This window comes from Gorilla gorilla, chromosome 13, assembly GCF_029281585.2.
Source record: "Gorilla gorilla gorilla isolate KB3781 chromosome 13, NHGRI_mGorGor1-v2.1_pri, whole genome shotgun sequence".
NCBI lineage: Eukaryota > Metazoa > Chordata > Mammalia > Primates > Hominidae > Gorilla > Gorilla gorilla.
Genome location: NC_073237.2, coordinates 123,438,299 through 123,457,567, shown reverse-complemented (window position 1 = coordinate 123,457,567; position 19,269 = coordinate 123,438,299). Strand labels below are relative to the sequence as shown.

Genomic DNA, 19,269 nt, shown 5'->3' with positions numbered 1-19,269 from the left:
TAGAGCCCAAGAGAATTGGTGGGCAGAGAAATGTATATTTAAAAAAAAATGCCATTTTGTGCCTATCATTTTAGCATAAATAAAACACGGTGGATAATATCTAGTGTTGGTAAGAGTGGAAAAAATAGGCATACTCATATCCTGTTTGCAGAAATATAACTGCAAGCATTTCAGAGGGCATTCCAGCAGTAGGCACTGTAAAGTTGCAAAGAGTTTTTGCCCCAGCAATTCCACTTCCAGCACTCAGTGTTTCAGAAGTACTTTAACAGGAGGGTAAAGACACACAGATAAGGATGCTCCCCACTGCACTACAGGCTGAGCATCCCTTATCCAAAATGCTTGGGACCAGAAATGTTCCAGATTTCAGACTTTTTCAGATTTTGGAATATCTGCATTATACTTACCTGTTGAGCAAACCTAATCTGAAAATCTGAAATCCAAAATATTCCAGTGAGGCTTTTCTTTGAGCATCATGTTGACTCTCAAAATGTTTTAGATTTTGGATTTTCAGATTAGGGATATTCAACTTGTATACGTAAAAGGGAAAAACTAGAAACAGTCTAAATATTTATCAGTTGGGACACAGCTAGACAAATCAGCACTCATCCAGGCGATATCCAACAAGTTGCCCATACATCTGTGGGTGCCAAAGAGCTACCAGAAAGAACAGGGGAGTTCTAGATTTGCTGCCACTGTACAATAACTATGACAGTTTATATGTGCAAAACAACACATATAAAATGTTCCCACTTTGGTTAAAAAGCACAATATCATATGTGCCCCTCCACAGGCATGTACTTTTATATTTGTGGATAAGAATGTCTGGAAGAACACATACCCACTGCAAACACTGGCTGCCTCTGGAAAGTGGGAGAAGAAGAATGGCACATTCACTTTTTACTTTATAAACTTCTTTTCAGTGTGAATAATTTTTACAACAAGCAATGTGTTACTGTTGTAATATTTAAGTTTTTAAAAGAATGAGTGGGCACCAAATGCCTTTCTGGATGGTCACAAAAAAGGATATATCCTTGTTTCCCTTGAGTACTCAGAAGCCCACTGTATACTCCATCAGGGAACAACAGGCTTCCTAAGGGTAACATTCCAGGCTCTCTCAGACCCTAATCAGTCATCCCCAGGCACCCAACTTTCTCATAGAACTGCAAGAACTCATCACCTCTCAAAGCAGCAACCACTTTCTCTAGCCTATCGAATCCCCCCACCTCAAAACTAGCTTTCGAGAGGAGTCCAGCACGTCCTGTTACCCTAGAGGCCAATGTTATAGTCCTTTATGTGTTGAGTTTTACAGTTGATTTTGTCCCAGTACAGACTGGTCAACAAAGTAATAAATGTGGAGTAGTGATAAAGGTTGTGCAATGTGCTCGTTATCCATTGCTGTGTGACAAATTATTCTGAAACTTAGCATCTTACAATAAACATTTATTATCTTGCAGTTTCTGTGGATTGGGAATTTGGGCATGTCTTAGCTGGGTGTCTCTGGTTTAAGGTCTGTGATGAGACTTCAGTCAAGCTATTGGCTGGGGCTGCAGTCTCATCTGAAGGCTCGCCTTTTTAGCAGAATCTTCTTCCAAACTCCCTCACATGGTTGTTGGCAGGTCTCAATCCCATGCCACACAGGCCTCTTCACACGACTGCCAAACACAGAGCAGCTGGATTCCTCCAGGATGAATGATCCAAAAGAGAGTAGAAAGGGCAAGCACTCAACATAAAAGGGATAGTCTTTAAAATCTTGGAAGGGACATCCCATTATTTCTGTCATATTTGTTAGAAGCAAATCACTATGTTCTGCCTACACTCAAGGGGAAGAGATTATACAAGGATACAAATACTAGGGAACAGAAATCATCAGGGGCCATCTGAAGAGCTACTACATGAAACATCCCAATGGCTCCAGGTTGGTCCTGAGGATGTAGAAGCTCCCCAGTCTTTCCTTTGTCCCAATCCTTTTCTTTATTAGGGCCAGCCCAGGTACAAGAGGACAATAAGAATGCGTCAGTAGAAGACCAGTGTCCACTCAATCCACTCTGTCCCCACCCATGAGTCAATGTGCTTCTCCAGGACCTCCCACCAGGAAGTCTCCTTGTTCCACACAGGAAGAGTCCCTAGAAGTACTTTCCTTCTCAGCAGTGGTTTTTCCCAGAGGTTAAAGGCCTGTTCTGGGAAACATATGGCATATTTTGAGGTTAGTGGTTGGGGCACTGGAGTCAGACCTGGATACAAGCACTGATCTCACCATTTACTAGTGTGTAAACTTTAATGTGAATCTTGTTCATATTTTGCAGCTAGCAAATAAGATAAAAATAATGCCTCCCTCAGAGGAAGGAGTGTTGGGAGGATTAAATGAGATAATGCAGTGCAATCACATAGTAAAACAGTAAACATGAGTTTTTGTAATTAGTGTTAGTTTCTAATTCGAAATCCAAAAAACTAAAGGAAGTCAAAGAGGAATAGTCATCCTAATGAGTATAAAGATTCCTACCATGAAAACACTTTTTCTTGCACAAAATGGGCTTATGCTCACACCTCGTTTTGCAGGGTCAGACACAACTTCTTAACCCAGAGAAAAGCTGACTGCAGATCCTCCCTTTGCCCCAGAAGGGACAAATGGGACAAGGTTCTCCCACTCTGGGCAGCAAAGCATTCGGAAAACAAGCCTTTCCACCTAGTGCTCCTTTCTTGGCCCCCACATGTTTTCCTTCTACTGTTTATTTCCATGGAGACGGAGATATTAAAAGGAGGATGCGTAAGTTAAGGCTGGGTGGAACCTCAGCAGTAAGCATGAGATCTTGAGTTAAACTTGGTATCCGCCTGGGATATGATGTTGGGTAAGTCATGAGTCAAGCTATGTTTTTTTCTTCATTCATAAAATGGGGGTTTTAATAACACCCACTGGCCTTTTGTAAGAAATGAGAAAGACTACGGAGTTCCAGAAAAAATGTGAATTTTAAGGTAACAAATCTGGAGATTGCAAAAGTAAAGGCAATCTCTTCCCTTCTGGAAGGGAGAGATTTGAAACAAAATGTAGCTAACCACTCTTCAAAATCATGGAAATAGTTTCCTTCATTTTGGATGGGATAGTGTCTTTGAGATCATTCTGTTGACTGGGAAGTATGTTTGAGCCTGGGGTCGAGGGAAGCTTTTCCTTGCTTGCTGGATCCCAGAGAGGGTTGAATGCCTAGATTTAGGGAAGGGGAGATTTGTTCAAAGGCTTCCTGGGCTGGGGGTGGGGAGGGCAGCAAGTTGGCCCCTGTAGCATGTGGCCATCAGGTCAGAATAGAAAAAGGAACATGGCCTATTGCTCCATGCGCAGGCAGACCAGAATCCAGCCTTAAGCTTTGCTTTGTGGACTGACAGATACCTCCTTTTCCAGCTAAGGAAGCAGCCTGGTTCCACACAGGTCCAACTGGGAAAGGCAGGAGGGGACCAGCGGGAGGGCTCAGAAGTCTGGGGCCAGGCAGCTGGCTGAGGCACCAAGCAACAACCAGGATGGATCTGTGGAACAAATGAGTGCTCCTTGGGGAAACTTGGAAACGTGGGGAGGGGAAATGAAAAAAAGGCTGGATTTCCTGCATGTGGAATGGAATTTTTTCAGTTGGGCATTAAAAGCTGGCCAACCTAGGGACAGCCAGTTAACATTATTGCTAATCCTGACAAGGGAACTACTGCACCTTGGTCCTAGGGTGGTGGCCCCCATCAAGGGGGCAACGGCCACCACTCATATCCCTGTTCAGGGAAGCAGCAGCTCTGCCGCATCCTTGGCTTGATCCCACCCTTGCTTGCTCTTTCCTCTCTGCTTTAAGGGGTCCCACAGCTGAAACGCACAAATGGATTCTCAAAACCAGAGTACAAGGACATGCTATGTGTCTTCATCAGGTATAAGGGATATACTCTCTGACAACTGTTTTAGGTCTCTCCAAGGCTTTGCTCTAAAATGAACTGCTTTTAAAGAGACTTCCCCCTCCCTGGAAATTTCTGAAATACAGTGACTCATCACAGGCTTCTACAGGATCCCCTAACTGGCCTTCACTCCTCCAGCCTGACCTCCTCAAAGCCACTTGCTGCAGCCAAGGTGATGTGTGTTCAATGCAAATCCAACCCAGCATGCCCTTGCTTAAAACCCTTTCATGGCTCCCTATTGCTTCTAGGTTGGTCAGAGCCTGCGCTCCCCACTCCCTCCTGACTCCCATGTCTAGGCCCTAAGCAATCTTCCCCTCCCTTCCACTGCAGCTGCTCCACATGACACCTTCCCCCTCATTCACTACTCTCCGGCCAGTTTTTCTAACAAACATGTTTTTCCTCACTTTAGGGTTCTTGCACAAGCTGTCATCTTTGTGTAAAATGCTCACTTCCCATCTCTTCACCCAGCTTATTCATCCTTCAGGACTCTACTTCCCTCCAGAAAGCCCTTCCTGGTTCCCCCAGACTAGCCGGGGCCCCCTTGGTTTGCTCCTTTGCCTTTTCCTTCATAATGCTCAGCTCACTTGTAGTTTCTTGTCCAGTGCTGGTGATCACAACTGGACTGTGAGCTCCATGAGGGCAGGGGTGGTGTCTGACTGGGAGGCTTTGGGGCATCAGAGTAAACACTTTTTTTGACCAATGATCACTTCTTTTTGAAAGCCCTTTTAGATATCCAACAGTTTAGCCCTGTTGATTTTATATTTGGAAAAATTTGTCTTGATTTTAAACTTTAGAATTTATATTTGCAAATAAAGTCTTACTTTTTGAAAAATGGAAAGGTTTGCTTGTTTGAAAGAATAACTTACGTTCTAGAAATTTACTTCACATGTTAGAAGTCTGGGTAAATTTACTAACAATGTCTCCAAATGTTTTCTTACTATCCAGAAGTGTTAGAATACCTAATTTTTGTTCCTTGAGAGATCATAATTTTCCACACTGCTATGGTTACTTTTAGAATCAGCTCTAAACCATTTAAGATCCATCACATTTCTAATTTAGTTATTTCCTGAAGGAAATAAGTAGTAAGAACAAAACACCCCCTAAATCAATACAGCTATTTATAAGCAAATGATGTAGACATTCTTCAAAGCTCTTTGCTTGCTTTTGTTATCATTCCAATCTAACCGGGTATTTGCAAGGAGCTGCTATCAGATAAAATCAGCTGCAAATAATTGAACTATTTCTCAACACTGTTTTCACACTTTGAAGTAATCTGCAAGAAACTTTTTGATTCAAAGAGTCTTATTTTATAAATGTAATACATTTTTCCCTCAGTATTTTTAAAATTATGTTTCATCAGGAACTCACTACACCAAAGTACAGCCAACTGGCTCTACAATTTGCATTAAAAGGAGTCAGAATCACCCCCACGCGGTTAGTAACAAAGGCTAGTACTACATAAAGGCATCTTTACATGGAACAAAGAGACACATATGTGAATAGTCACAGGAGCCCAGTTAGCATATAGAATCTTCCACAGAGGGTTAAAAGAATTGTTACAAAAATAAAGCCCATAATTGCTATTAGAGACAAATAACTGCTGAAGCAGCATTCACGGTCTCAAGCAACAGAAGTAACAAAGCAGCTTGAAGTATCAGGGACTGACCTACAGTTCCTCCCAGAAAAACAGCCTCCTCTCACCCCAAGGGGGAAAAGACCTATAGTGAGGACTTTGCCAGATAAAAAACAAATGGTTTCAGATATTTTTTCCTATGTTGTACTTTCCAGGAATTATATAACTATTCCTCTTTAAATAAACAAATCTGTCCCTGGGACAGGTTGTGTTTTTGAGAAGAATACACAACCTGGATTTAGGTAGGGTATGTCCAAGGCAACCAGACATGCATGCAGGTGGAACTCCCAGCTGCCTCAGGAGGTCTTGCTTCATTCTTTTTTAAGCAAACTATGGCACCCCATGGTAAACCCTCATACACTATCCCAAGAACAGAGAGCAGGTGGCAGTCACCTCCTCTTCTCTCCCTCTGACTTGTATATGTCAGACGCAACATAAGAAATGTAGTCCACCTGGTTTAAAGGGAGAGGAAAATAATCATAAGGCTGAAGGGATAAGACCACAGCAGTTCAGCTGGACTCGCTTAGAGTCAGAAGCAGGAAGAATGCAGGAGGATGGAGGCCTCCATGGAGCCTCTTGGGAAGCACCTGCCAGGAAGCAGCAGCTGAGATGAGGTGACCAAGGACATGGGGGGCTGCATGTGTCTAGAAACTCTGAGGGGCAAGAGGCCTGAAGGCTGGCACAGGCTGACCAATGCCCTTGGAAGCCCAAGACTGCACTGCTTTGTGGTCCCACAACAGGGAATGTCACAAGAAACAGGAGCAATAATTTATACCCTTCACACAGTGCCTGATGGGGGCCACCCACAAGTCATAAATAGCCAGAGGACACAGGTGGTAACCACAAGGGTGTGTAGGAAAATAATGACCTGAATAGGGTGGGGAATCAGGAGAGGGCAGTGTCAAGAGCTTAGGGCTTATAGCCAGGCCATCTGGGCCCAGTCCTGGCTCTGTTACTTTCCAGTTATGTGACCTTAGGCAACCTCTCACTGCCTGCTTATTCACTGGGCTATTGTGCGCATTCAGTGAAATGATGCATTCAAATGCCTAGCAAAGTGCTAGGCACAGAGAAAGCAAACAATGCACAGCAGCTCTCATGATCATCCTTATTCGAGAGAAGAGGCCATCCTTAATGACCCTGGAACACCTCTGCTAGTGGAACCCGTGGGCTGCACTAGGCTACCCTCACGGTAGTACCATCAACGTTATCTCTCAATTGATGAGCCTCAGGTGTGATGGAAATGGACTTGGGAGCTGTGCACAGCAACATGCCTTCCATCTGCAGACCTGAGATGGGGATTTGCCAGTAACCAAGTAGAAAGACACTGCAGTTTATGGTAAGCCAAAGAAGAAAACAAGGAAAGATGCAAAAGCATGAAAAAAAGAAAGAAATAGAATTCAATCTATGGCATAAGGTGAAACAAATATGAAAGTGGTATATTCCCCTACTAAAAGGCAAGGCTTCTCATGCACGGTCCAACTAAATGCTGTTTCCAAGAATCATGACTAAATCAAGGCAACTTAAAATATTAAAATCTCGGCCAGGCACCATGGCTCATGCCTGTAATCCCAGAACTTTGGGAGGCTGAGGCAGGCAGATCACCTGAGGTCAGGAGTTAGAGACCAGCCTGGCCAACATGGTGAAACCCCGTCTCTACCAAAAATACAAAACTTAGTGGCAGGCACCTGTAATCCCAGCTACTCGGAACGCTGAGGCAGGCGAATTGCTTGAACCCGGGAGGCAGAGGTTGCAATGAGCCGAGACGGCGCCACTGCACTCCAGCCTGGGCAACAAGGGTGAAACTGAGTCTCAAAAAAATAATAATAATAAAATAAAAAATTAAAATCTAAACTATAGCCAAAGAATTATAAAATAAATGCAAATGAATCAAAACCACAATGAGATATCATCTTGGGCCAGCCACAATGGTTATTATTAAAAAGACAAAAAATAACATGCTGGCAAGAATGTGGAGAAAAGGGAACTACACACTGTTGGTGGGAATGTATGTTAGTACAGCCACTGCAGAAAACAGTATAGAGATTGCTTGAAAAACTAAAAATAGAGCTACCATACAATCCAGCAATCCCACTGGGTACTTATCCAAAGGAAAAGAAACCAGTACTGTACTTGCATGTTTATTGCAGCAGTATTCACCTTACCCAAGATATGGAATAAACCTAAGTGTTTATCAGCAGATAAATGGATAGAGAAAATATTATACACACACACACACACACACACACACACAGACACACACACACACACACAATGGTGTACTACTTGGCCATAAAAAGAATGAAATCCTGTCATTTGCAGCAATATGGATGCAGCTGGAGGTCACTATGTTAAGTGAAATAAGCCAGGCACAGAAAGACAACTATCACATGTTCTCACTCATATGTGCTAGCTAAAAAAGCTGATCTTATGGAGGCAGAGAGTAGAATGATAGATACCAGAGGCTGGGAAGTGTGTGTGGGTGGGAAGGAGGAATAAAGAGAGGTTGGTTAATGGGTACAAACATAGTTAGAGAGAAGGTATAAGTTCCAATGTTCAATAGCAGAGTAGGGTGATTATGGTTAACACTGTATTGTGTATTTTGAAGTAGCTAAAAGAGAGGACGTGAAATGTTCCCAACACACAGAAATGATGAATACTCAAGGTGCTGGATACCCCCAAATACCCTGACTTGATTATTATACATTCTATGAATGTAACAAAATACCACGTGACCCTTAAATATGTAAAATATTATCTATCAATACAAATAATGTCTTCACTTAGCCAAAAAATCCAAATGAAAAATAAAATAGATGTCACACAATTAATATCAGACAATAGAAGTAAAAGCAAGTAACAAATGGAACCAAGATAACTTTGTATGGAGTACTTCACAATGAATCTACAACTGTTACAAATTTCTATATACTAAATATGTAAGGCAGAAACTACTAGAAATATAAGGGGACTGTAACATATATTTCTTTCTGGATAGACCAAGTTGTCAAAAATTTATAATTTGAACATTACAACGCAATTATAGATTAATTTGAGACATTACACCTTCTTTTCCAGCATGCACCATGAAACATGTATAAAAACCAATCTTACATTAAGCCACAAAACAAATCTCAAAAATTAGAGAAGACTATGTTTTTAAAAACCTAAGCCATTCATAGAAGCATTATTCATAAGTCAAAGAATGAACACAATTCAAATGTTTATCAAATAAATGGATATCGGGAGGCCAAGGCAGGCAGATTGCTTGAGCTCAGGGATTTGAGACCAGCCTAGGCAACATGGCGAAACCTCGTCTCTACAAAAAATACAAAAAAATTAGCTGGACGTGGTGGCATGCACCTGTAGTCCCAGCTACTTGGGAGGCTGAGGCGGGAGGATTACTTGAACCCAGGAGTTTCAGGCTGTAGTGAGCCAAGATCATGTTACTGCACTCCAGCCTGGGCAAAAGAGCCAGACCCTGTCTAAAAAAACAAATGGATAAATTAAACGTGGTGCATCTGTACAATGGAATATTATTTGGCAATAAGAAGGAATGAAGTACTAATCATGCTCTAGCATGGATGAACCTTGAAAACATGATGCTATGAGAAAGAAGCCAGTCATAAAGACAGCATATTGTATGATTGGATTTATATGAAATTTCTAGAATAGGAAAATGTGTGGAGACACAAAGTAGATTAATAGTTGCCTAAGGCTGAAGGTGGGAGAGGAGGGTTAGCTAGAGGGAAATGGGAATGACTGCTCATGGGCGTGGGGTTTCTTTATGGAGTGATAAAAATGCTTTAAAACTGATCATGGTGATGGTTTGCACAACTGTGATTATTACTAAAAACCAGTGAATTGTACACTTTAAATGGATTATGTATTAATTATATTTCAGTAAACTCTTTTAAAAATAAAAACAAAAGCCTAAGCCCTTGAAAATGAAAAAAACACTGTCTTAAATAATATTTGCATAAAAGAAAAATTAAAACTATAGGGAGTATTTAAAGAATATCACTGAGACTATTACACACCAAAACACGCAGGATGCAACAAAAGCAGTAATTAGAGGAAAATGTATAGCCTTAACTGTTTTCTATATTAAAGTGAAAAAAAAAAACATATACACAAATAAACCAGTAATTCAACTCTAGTAGTTAACAGAAATGGCGAAGCAACTTCAGGAAAACAGGAGAGATGAATCATAAGAGACAAACATGGAAAGTCCATATTTCATTACGTTTAAGATGTCACCTTTTATCAGGTGTGTCTTTTTTTATGTATCACTAAGAAAAACTGCTGCCAATTAAAAAATGTCACAATGCTTTGTTATCAATTGCAAGATGTATCCCAATTTCAGAAGTGTTAAAATGTGGAAAGAAAATGCACATCCTTGATTGATAAAATACAGTAAACTAAAAAGCAGAAAGACAGTGTGACTGAAAACAAATCCAAAATTTAATCTTTGGAAAGACCAATAGACAAACCTCAGGCAAGGAGGTAAATTTTAAAAAAGAAAGAAAACAAAAAATACAAAGTATGAGAAATACTAAACTATTAGAAATACTAAAGCAAATATAACCATATATATATATATGGTTATATATATATATATATGTTTGCTTTAGTATTTTTTAGTTTTAGCATATTTTTAGTTATACTTGCTTTAGTATTTAGTGTATATATATAGAGAGAGAGAGATTCAAATTTATAAGAGAATATTATATTGTCAAAAAATTAAATAAGAAAAAAACTCTATGCTAGTAATATTGAAAATCTGGAACAAATGGACAATTTTCTACTAAAAAACAAATTTTCCAAGTTGGCTTTAAAAGAATTAAATATTCTAATTAATTTTTAATTAAAAGAAAGAAAATCTAAATAAACAATGCTCATTGAGAAATTTTAAAATTGTCAAAAATGTAACTTCAAAAAATTGCACTAGATCCCTTGCAAATATCAGGAGTCACTTCTATATAATGTTGGTTTCCCTTGTTATTAGAATTATTTTAGATCATAAAAGATCAAAAGATTTTTTCATAAAACTGGCAAAACCCTGACACCCAAACTACAAGAAGTATTTTTCACCTATCAAATTGGCAAAGACAAAAAAGAAAGAAAGAAAAAGGAAAAGGAAAACCATGAAAAAGCACAGTATTTGTAATGTGGGAGAAACAGGCAATTTCATCCCCTTCTGATGAAAGTACAAATTGACACAACTTCTCTGGAGTGTATTTTGGAAATATACATGAAAAGGCATACGTTTTTGCATACGTTTTGAAGCTGTGCACACTTCTAGGAATTTATCACAAGGTAATAATCATAACTACATGTAGAAAGTTTTTGCAATAAGGATGTTCATTGAGACATTTTAATAGCAAAAATGTAGAAATACCTTAAATCAGGGGTTCCCAACTCCTTATTAGGAACTGGGCCACACAGCAAGAGGTGAGCGATGGGCTAGCAAGCATTACTGCCTGAGCTCCACCCCCTGTCAGATCAGTGGCAGCATTAGATTCTCATAGGAGCGCGAACCCTACTGTGAACTGCACATGTGAGGGATCCAGGTTGTGTGCTTCTCCTCAGAGTAATCATCTGAGGTGGAACAGCTTCATCCTGAAACCACTCTCCTAAGCCCACTCTCCATCCGTGGAAAAACTGTCTTCCAGGAAACTGGTCCCTGGTGCCAAAAAGGTTGAGGGCTGCTGCCTTAAATGGTCAATATTGGAGAGCAGATTCGAGTTTGACAAATCCATCTGATGGGAATGAGTCATAGCATCGAAAAGTAGATAAAATTTTTAAGATAAAAATAACATTTTTAGGATAGAGTAAGCATACATATTTTAGATATACCCAAATCAATAAGATATGAAGCAAATATCTTTACGTGAGATAACAAAAGATATTAACTTTTTTCTCTAATTCCTTACAATTAACATGCATTATTTTCTAACCAGAAAAATTAATAAACATTACTATAATTTTATTTGTACAAATATGAAATATACTAATAATGCCCAGAGAACCAGAACAGAGGGTTTGTGCCTGACATGCCCCAGTTCAGGAGGATGTGGATGAACCAGTAAGAGTCTTATCACCTCTCACTGTGACCCATCTGGGCTGCAGCCTGGGGAACCCTGGGGCCCACAGGTCTTTTATATAAAAAGCAGAACATCACTTGTATATCACCCTAATCCAGGTTTCCAACCTTGGGAAGTATCAACAGCCTGTTCCAACCCAAAGAGCCAACCAACTGCCTCTTTATCTACGGGCCATGTCGCTTCCTGGAAATTTTTCAGGTAGAAACTGTAAAAACATCTTATTTGGCACCGAGTAGGTTTCTTAAAAAATAATAAGCCAATTCAAACTCCTACCTAGATAGGGAATACTTGGAACCATCTTCAGGCTTCGGATATATTCCCGTGTCCGCTTGTAATTATCTTCTTTCGACATCAGGTAGTCCAATTTCTCAAAGGTAGTCTTGTCTTTTCGATTTAAAAGCTAGAATGAGAAGAAAATATAGCAAAATAAATAAACCAGAAGAAGCTAAAGAGTGGATAACTGTGGATGAAGACTAAAAGGGAAAATCCTAAGTGACACATCTATGGTGTGCCAAATCCTGGACAGAACTAAGGATTTTAAAAGGCTGTTTCGTGCATATGAGGTAGGAGGCAGGACTCGACTCCAGAGGTGGGGCTTGGACACTGGACCAAATTGAGGACTAGCTAAAACAGGGACGAGGCAGAAGCAGCTTTCTATAAGACACGTCCACCATTGTGCCACGTCAGTTTACCATTGCCATAGCAGCACCTGGATGTTACCACCCCTTTCCATGGCAATGGCCTGAAAGTTACCACCCTTTTTCTAGAAATTTCTGCATAATCTGCACCTTGATTTGCATGTAACTAAAAACACATATAAATATGACCTGCCTCTGAGCTGCTACTCTGGGCACAATGCCTGTGGGGTAAGCCCCATACCACAAGAAGCAACATCTCTGCTGCTGCTGCTATACAGTGCCACTTCAATAAAAGCTGTTGTCTAACACCACCAGCTCACCCTTGAATTCTCTCCTGGGCGAAGCCAAGAACCCTCCAGGGCTAAGCACCAATTTTAGGGTTTGCCTTCCCTACATCACAGAGATGGAAAGCTTCAATCTTGTCATTGTCACAGAATCTCACACTTGGAAGTTATCCCCCAAAGCGACCTGGCCCACTCTTCTACATGATGTCAGAATCCCCCACATAACAGCAACTTGTGGGTGCAGAGAGCCTACAACAGCAAGGTGCTGAGGTAGAAAAGCAGACTGCTCAGGGTCACCTGAAGAGTTATTTCACAGCTACATCAGGTCTCTTTCCCTGCATCCACAGCTATTTGCTCTCCTCACCATCTCCAGGGCTGAAAGTCCCAGTAAGTTCCACACAATTCACATGCCCATGTATACAAAGCCAAGCCACCACTCAAATCCAGGCTATATCCTCCAGATCCCCTACAGTCAACTGTATCATATTTACACTGGGTGTGGTAATTTTAATCAAAAGAAGATAACCTTCTTTTCTACATGCAGTCATCGAAGGGGCAACTTAGTTAAGCAAATACAGGATGAACAGGTATCCCTAGTCAGAGATTAGAGAAGCAAATCCTTTGTGACTGAGATCTCTGGTATGTAAACAGCGGCTCAATGTGCATCTGAAGCCTTCTCAAAAGAAAGGAACAGAAACCAGAACTCCTGGTTTTCAAGACTTTATGCTAAGGACTCAGGCTGTGGTTAACCTGAAAGTCCCAAGTCAAGGCCCAGTGCCAGAAAATGGCAACATGGCTGACTAAACGTGGCTTTAAGGAAAGAAGTCTAGGCAGAAAGGCCAGGCTTAAAAGGAGGAGTTCGGGGAGGGGTGGCTGAGGCAAAGCATGAGGCTGATGCTGGCAGCACCTGTGAGTCTAGCTGCCAGGGCCTAGTGCTTCTGGGATTGGAGGTCAATGTAAGCCCAAGAGCATGAATAAACAGAAGCCCCAGGGTTGGAGTCCCTTTGGCCAAGTTCTTCAGACCTTGATGCTCTGTGCAAGAACCTAGAACAAGAGACCCACCATGTCCATCAGACTGACGTAGGCCAGTGTTCAAAAGCCCCATCGTGCAACGGAGAGGAGTGGGAAAACGACTGCCTAGCACCTGGGGAAGCAGTGCAGTTCCTGAGACCTGGTCTGCAATTCCCAAACTCAGGCCATGTCTGGTGCATTAGGGAGCCCTGGGCTGCTTTGGGCAGGCCCTGCCTGGTTCCTTCATCTTCAGCCTCTGGGACCACAGAGGATGCAGCCATAAGACAGCCCACTTGCACAGGAGCAGTGACAGCTTATGAACTTCGGTAAGGAGAGGCAGAAGAATATGCTGAAAGGAAGGTTCTGGTGCTGAAGAAGTTGAAGAATAAAAGTGAACTTTTCTTTTCCCACTAGGGAATTCAGGACATCTCAGTGTGGGGATGCTACACAGATGCTCAGGACAATGGCTGCTTAACTGGTCTGCTAAAATGGACAGGGAAAAACACCATCTTCTACTTGCTGTTTGTAAGACACTGTAATATACAACTCATCTAATCTTCACAAAGCCCAGTGGTAAAAATGGAGCAAGGACTTTTACCTCCATTTCCAGTTCATAATCACAAGTATTAAGTAACTTTTCCAAATATCTTTGGGGAACTTGATTCAAGACAGGAGAGAGATATAGTATAGCAATGTGGTAAGTAAACAGAGACTGATAACCCAGACAAATAATAAATGAGCTACTTGGGAGACTGAAGCAGGAAGATTGCTTAAGTCCAGGAGGTTGAGGCTGTAGTGAGTCTGTAGTGAGTCTTGATTGCGCCACCGTACTCCAGCCTGGGTGACAGAGCAAGACACTGTCTGTAAAATAATTATTATTATTATAAATGAATTATGGGAAAAGGAAGTGTCAAGGAAAGCTATATAGAGAGGCAGCATTTGAAATGAACACTTAAGGATGAGAAATTTGCCAATGAACAATATATACTCAGACCAGAACCACATACCTACTGGAAAACAGCTCCACTGTGGTTTGTTTTGTTTTGTCTTTGTGGAGACGGAGTCTCACTCTGTCTCCCAGACTGGAAAGGAGTGGTGCAATCTCAGCTCACTGCAACCCCTGACTCCTGGGTTCAAGCAATTATCCTGCCTCAGCCTCCCAAGTAGCTAGGATTACAGGCATATGACACCAAGCCCAGCTAATTTTTGTATTTCTAGTAGAGACGGGGTTTCACCATGTTGGCCAGTCCAGTCTCGAACTCCTGATCTCAGCTGATCCGCCAGCCTTGGCCTCCCAAAGTGTTGGGATTACAGGCATGAGCCACCATGCCCAGACAAAGAACTGCTCCGTTGTTAAGCCGACCACTCACTCCCCTTATTCAGGAGGTCATTCTTTATTAATACAACCTAGAACCCTTACTTGTTTGGCAATGCCAGCCATTAAACAAATCTGGATGTCCTCCTCACACACACTGTGCCTGGGCCAAGCTGGCTCCCAGGGCTCAGGCCACTGGTTCTCTGGTCTCAGCTGGGGGACTGCCCATGTTCCTTGCCATGCCCAGCCTACCTGCCCAGCCTGTCAAGTGCCTGTATGGACAGCACCTCAGAGCTGATCAGCCTATCTTCTATGCCTCATCCCCAACTTGCCCCACACACTCACACAGACATTCAGAAGGGCTAAATCTAGTTAATTTTACTCATCTGCTCCCTTCTGTGCCTACAAATGAGACTCAGACAGTATCAGATTTCTCAAGAACAGTGCATAAGTCACTAGAAGACATCAGAAAACCCTAAACATGTATTTCCCATGATGTATTTGAAAACTGAGAATTTCCTCTAGATAAATGCAGGAATAAGCCAGGAATTAGTAAGACATGGGAAACAGGAAATTGTGGATCCAATCCAGGAGGAGCAAAGGGAGATTCCGGGATGACCAATGAATAGCAGGCCTTAAGAACAACTGGTGCACACTGGATCAGCCCTGGAAGAGATGTCCCCAGAGAAAAAGAAGGCTTGATTAAAAACCTGACATGATGGCACATGGAGGGGAGGGGACAGACATATTTATTATATATAATAAAAAATAAACATAAAATAATTTTAGGATTACTTAGATATCTGGTAGATAGGATAAGAAAAAGTTTTTTAAGATATTTAGAAATTCCAGAAAAATAGGTAGGGCATGGTAGCTTACATCTATAATTTCACTACTTTGGGAGGCCAGGAGTTTGATACCAGCCTGGGCAACATAGCAAGATGTCATTTCTACAAAAATATTTTAAGGCCGGGCACGGTGGCTCACGCCTGTAATCCCAGCAATTTGGGAGGTTGAGGTGGGCAGATCATGAGGTCAGGAGTCTGAGACCAGCCTGACCAACATGGTGAAACCCCATCTTTACTAAAAATACAAAAATTAGCCGGGCCTGGTGGTGTGCGCCTGTAATCCCAGCTACTCAGAAGGCTGAGGCAGGAGAATTCCTTGAACCCGGGATGCGGAGGTTGCAGTGAGCCAAGGGTGGGCCACTGCATTCTAGTCTAGGCTACAGAGTGAGACTCTATCTCAAAAATATAATAATAATTTAAAAAATTAGCTGGGCATGGTGGTGCACACTTGTAGTCCCAGCTATTCAGGAGGCTGTGGCGGGAGGATTGCTTGAGCCCAGGAGTTCAAGGTTGCAGTGAGCTATGAGCTATTACACTCCAGCCTGGGCAATAGAAAGACCCAAAACAAAAAAACAAAAAACAAACAAACAAAAAAAACCAAACAAAACAAACCAAAACCAAAACCAAAACCAAAAGCAAAACAAAAAAATAAATAAATCCAGGGAAATGACAAAATATTCAAGGAAGGACATGTTATTCATAGTTTACTACTTGACTATATAGTGACGCATATTTACTCATTCCTAATCATTAAAACACCAAATATTCATTTAACAAAAGTGATTTCACTATAATGATGAATGTGTTTGAGGAACAAGGGAAGGTGGTTCAGGAAAACTAAACCAACATCTACCATACAAAGAAGTCACCAGATGCTGTCTAAAGCAGATGGGTCAAGAAACTGTAGCAAAAGCACATTGGTAAGTATATGGCAGAAACTACTAGAAGAAGCCAATAAACTGAAAGTGGTTGCCTCTGGGGAATAATTGGGGTGTGGAGAGATGAGTGACGAATGTTAGTTGTTTCACTAAACCTTTCAGTACTTAGTGATTTTTAAAATTCACGTGCATGTAATGCTGATAATAATTTTTTTAGGTTTAATTTTTTAAATATAGGGTTTGTTTACTCAGAAAATAACAGCATTTACTCACACGTTTTAAGCTTTCATTACAAGAACTATAAATTGCAAACCTCATCTGAACTTGAGGGTCCCTCAGATTTTGGAGTTTATGGGAAGCCTCAGGAAGAAACCATCAGAACTACATAGAAGAAAGTAAATTGTCTGCTTACCCAGAGTCAAACAGATACTAAAACCATTCTTGTTCAAGAAAAGACATAAGAAAGTAAGGTTAAAGAACATTTCACTAAGTCTAGCTTCACTTCTAGTAAAGTTTAGAAGTCTTGAGGCACCCTGGGATTTTCTTCCATAATATTGATCATGATTGTGCTTGCCTGTATGATAACATTTGTGTCTCCCTCAACAAATTATGGACTCCATGAGGAGGCTGACCATGCTGGCTGCATCCACTCTACTGTTCCCTGCATCTGGTATGATTCCTGACACAGAGGAAACACTGCCAAAATATTTGCTGCATAAAAGAATAATGAGAAAAATAACAATAATAACTGAAAAACCCAATTACTTGGAAAATTTTGAATATTCAAATAATTCTTGGGCAAAAGACCAAATAAAAGCCAAGATAATGGACTATTTACAAGCCGTACATAATTAGAATACTATACGTTAAACTATGTGATGAGGCCAAAAGCACATTAGGAGGAAAATTTGTGGCTTTAAACTCATTTATTATTAAACAAGGACTAATATAAAAGAACTAAATATTCAACTCAACAAGCTAAGAAAATAGTGGGAAAACTGGAGAAAGAAATCAATGACAAAATTGGCATGTTAAAAAACAAAACATCAAACTAAAAAAAGCTAAATATCAAACCTATAGAAATAACTAAATCTAAGAGCTAATTTTTATAAAATATCAATAAAATAGGTAAAATTTCTAATAAAAAGCAAAAATATACAACATAGGACTGAGAAAGGGGCTATAACCACATATGTAAAATGAATTAATTTACAAGGTAAAAACAAAGCCCCTGCTTATTAATTTTGAATCATTTTCACGGTAGAAAGGGTAAATGGGACTCACAAACCACGAGGTCAAAAGCCAGGAAGGTCACAAATCTTGGAGAAATATCTGAAGAAGTGGGTGGCTTTTGGAAATTTCCCGTCATGCTCTGAGTACCTTGTATGTGGCACTTGTATTTGACTGATCATACCACCACTCCCCTTTCTGGTAAAGCAGTTCAAATCTGGAAGTTGTCTCCATGGAGGAGAAAAAAATTTCTCCAAATTTTCTTTATGAGGACTTTGGTGTCTTGTTCCCTTGCCTCAAGAGAATAATATTTCTTGATACATGGAAATATTTTTTAGCAAAGAGACTGTTGCTCCAAATATGTTAAAATTGGCTCAAAATTCCATTTCAATTCCAGTGTCTACTGTTGATATGCAAAGAATTTTTAGTGTTGTGGATAATCTATGGACCAATGGATTCAGCAGACTAAGTATGGAATCAGTAAGGAAATGAACTGGAATTTTTAAAATAATTTTTTACTTCTTTGGATGCAAAATACCCATTTCTGAAAAATAAAAAACTACAAAGTCACATACCTAATATAAAATATTAGATGCAATGGAGACTATCGTATGTAACACAAGGAAAAACTGTAACTGAAATTTAGTGGTGTGCTGGCTAGCTGTCCGTGTTTGTCTTTGACTAAAGCTATTTTAAACCCTGTACAGACAGAAGTTAATTTGTAGAAAATGTAGTAATATAAATAATTCCTGTCTATGGAAAGGCAAATTATGCCTCATAAAATGCTACTGATTATCACCATGGGAATACTGACTAATTTCATACCAATTTTAAAAGTGATTTTAGCCTTCCTTACCTGATTATAAAAGTGTAGTACTCTAGCTTCTCTTTTGATACGGTTGTAATATCTTACTGGTTCTCTCCTTAATCAATGAGTTAAATAAAACCTTTGACAAGTATTCATCTTATATTTGTATGAGTCATGATTTTATCTTTTTAAAAAATCATCCTTGGCCGGGCGCGGCAGCTCACGCCTCTAATCCCAGCACTTTGGGAGGCTGAAGTGGGTGGATCACAAGGTCAGGAGATCGAGACCATCCTGGCAAACACGGTGAAACCCCGTCTCTATTAAAAAATACAAAAAATTAGCCGGGCATGGTGGTGGGCGCCTGTAGTCCCAGCTACTTGGGAGGCTGAGGCAGGAGAATGGTGTGAACCTGGGAGGCGGGCTTGCAGTAAGTCGAGATCGCGCCACTGCACTCCAGCCTGGGTGACAGAGCGAGACTCCGTCTCAAAACAAAAAAAAAACAACAACAAAATCCTTAAACAGTTACACACACACACACATATATACATGTATCCAATCACATGCATATGCACATACATACACAATCCTGTAGGATAATTTTC

The 19,269-nt window shown here is 40.7% G+C and overlaps 1 protein-coding gene across 18 annotated transcripts in view; it reads right to left on the bottom strand.

The window, feature by feature from the left end:
* The window catches only part of RALGPS1 (Ral GEF with PH domain and SH3 binding motif 1), a 307,580-nt gene that overhangs the window by 141,898 nt on the left and 146,413 nt on the right, over positions 1 to 19,269 (bottom strand). For all 18 annotated transcript variants that reach the window (XR_008668562.2, XM_031014342.3, XM_031014340.3 and 15 more), the window contains one exon: positions 11,929 to 12,055. Coding sequence is in view for 17 of the 18 variants with exons in the window: in XM_031014342.3 (XP_030870202.1) it covers positions 11,929 to 12,055 (127 nt within the window). In the remaining variant the exon portion in view is untranslated. The remainder of the gene's footprint in view (positions 1 to 11,928; positions 12,056 to 19,269) is intronic.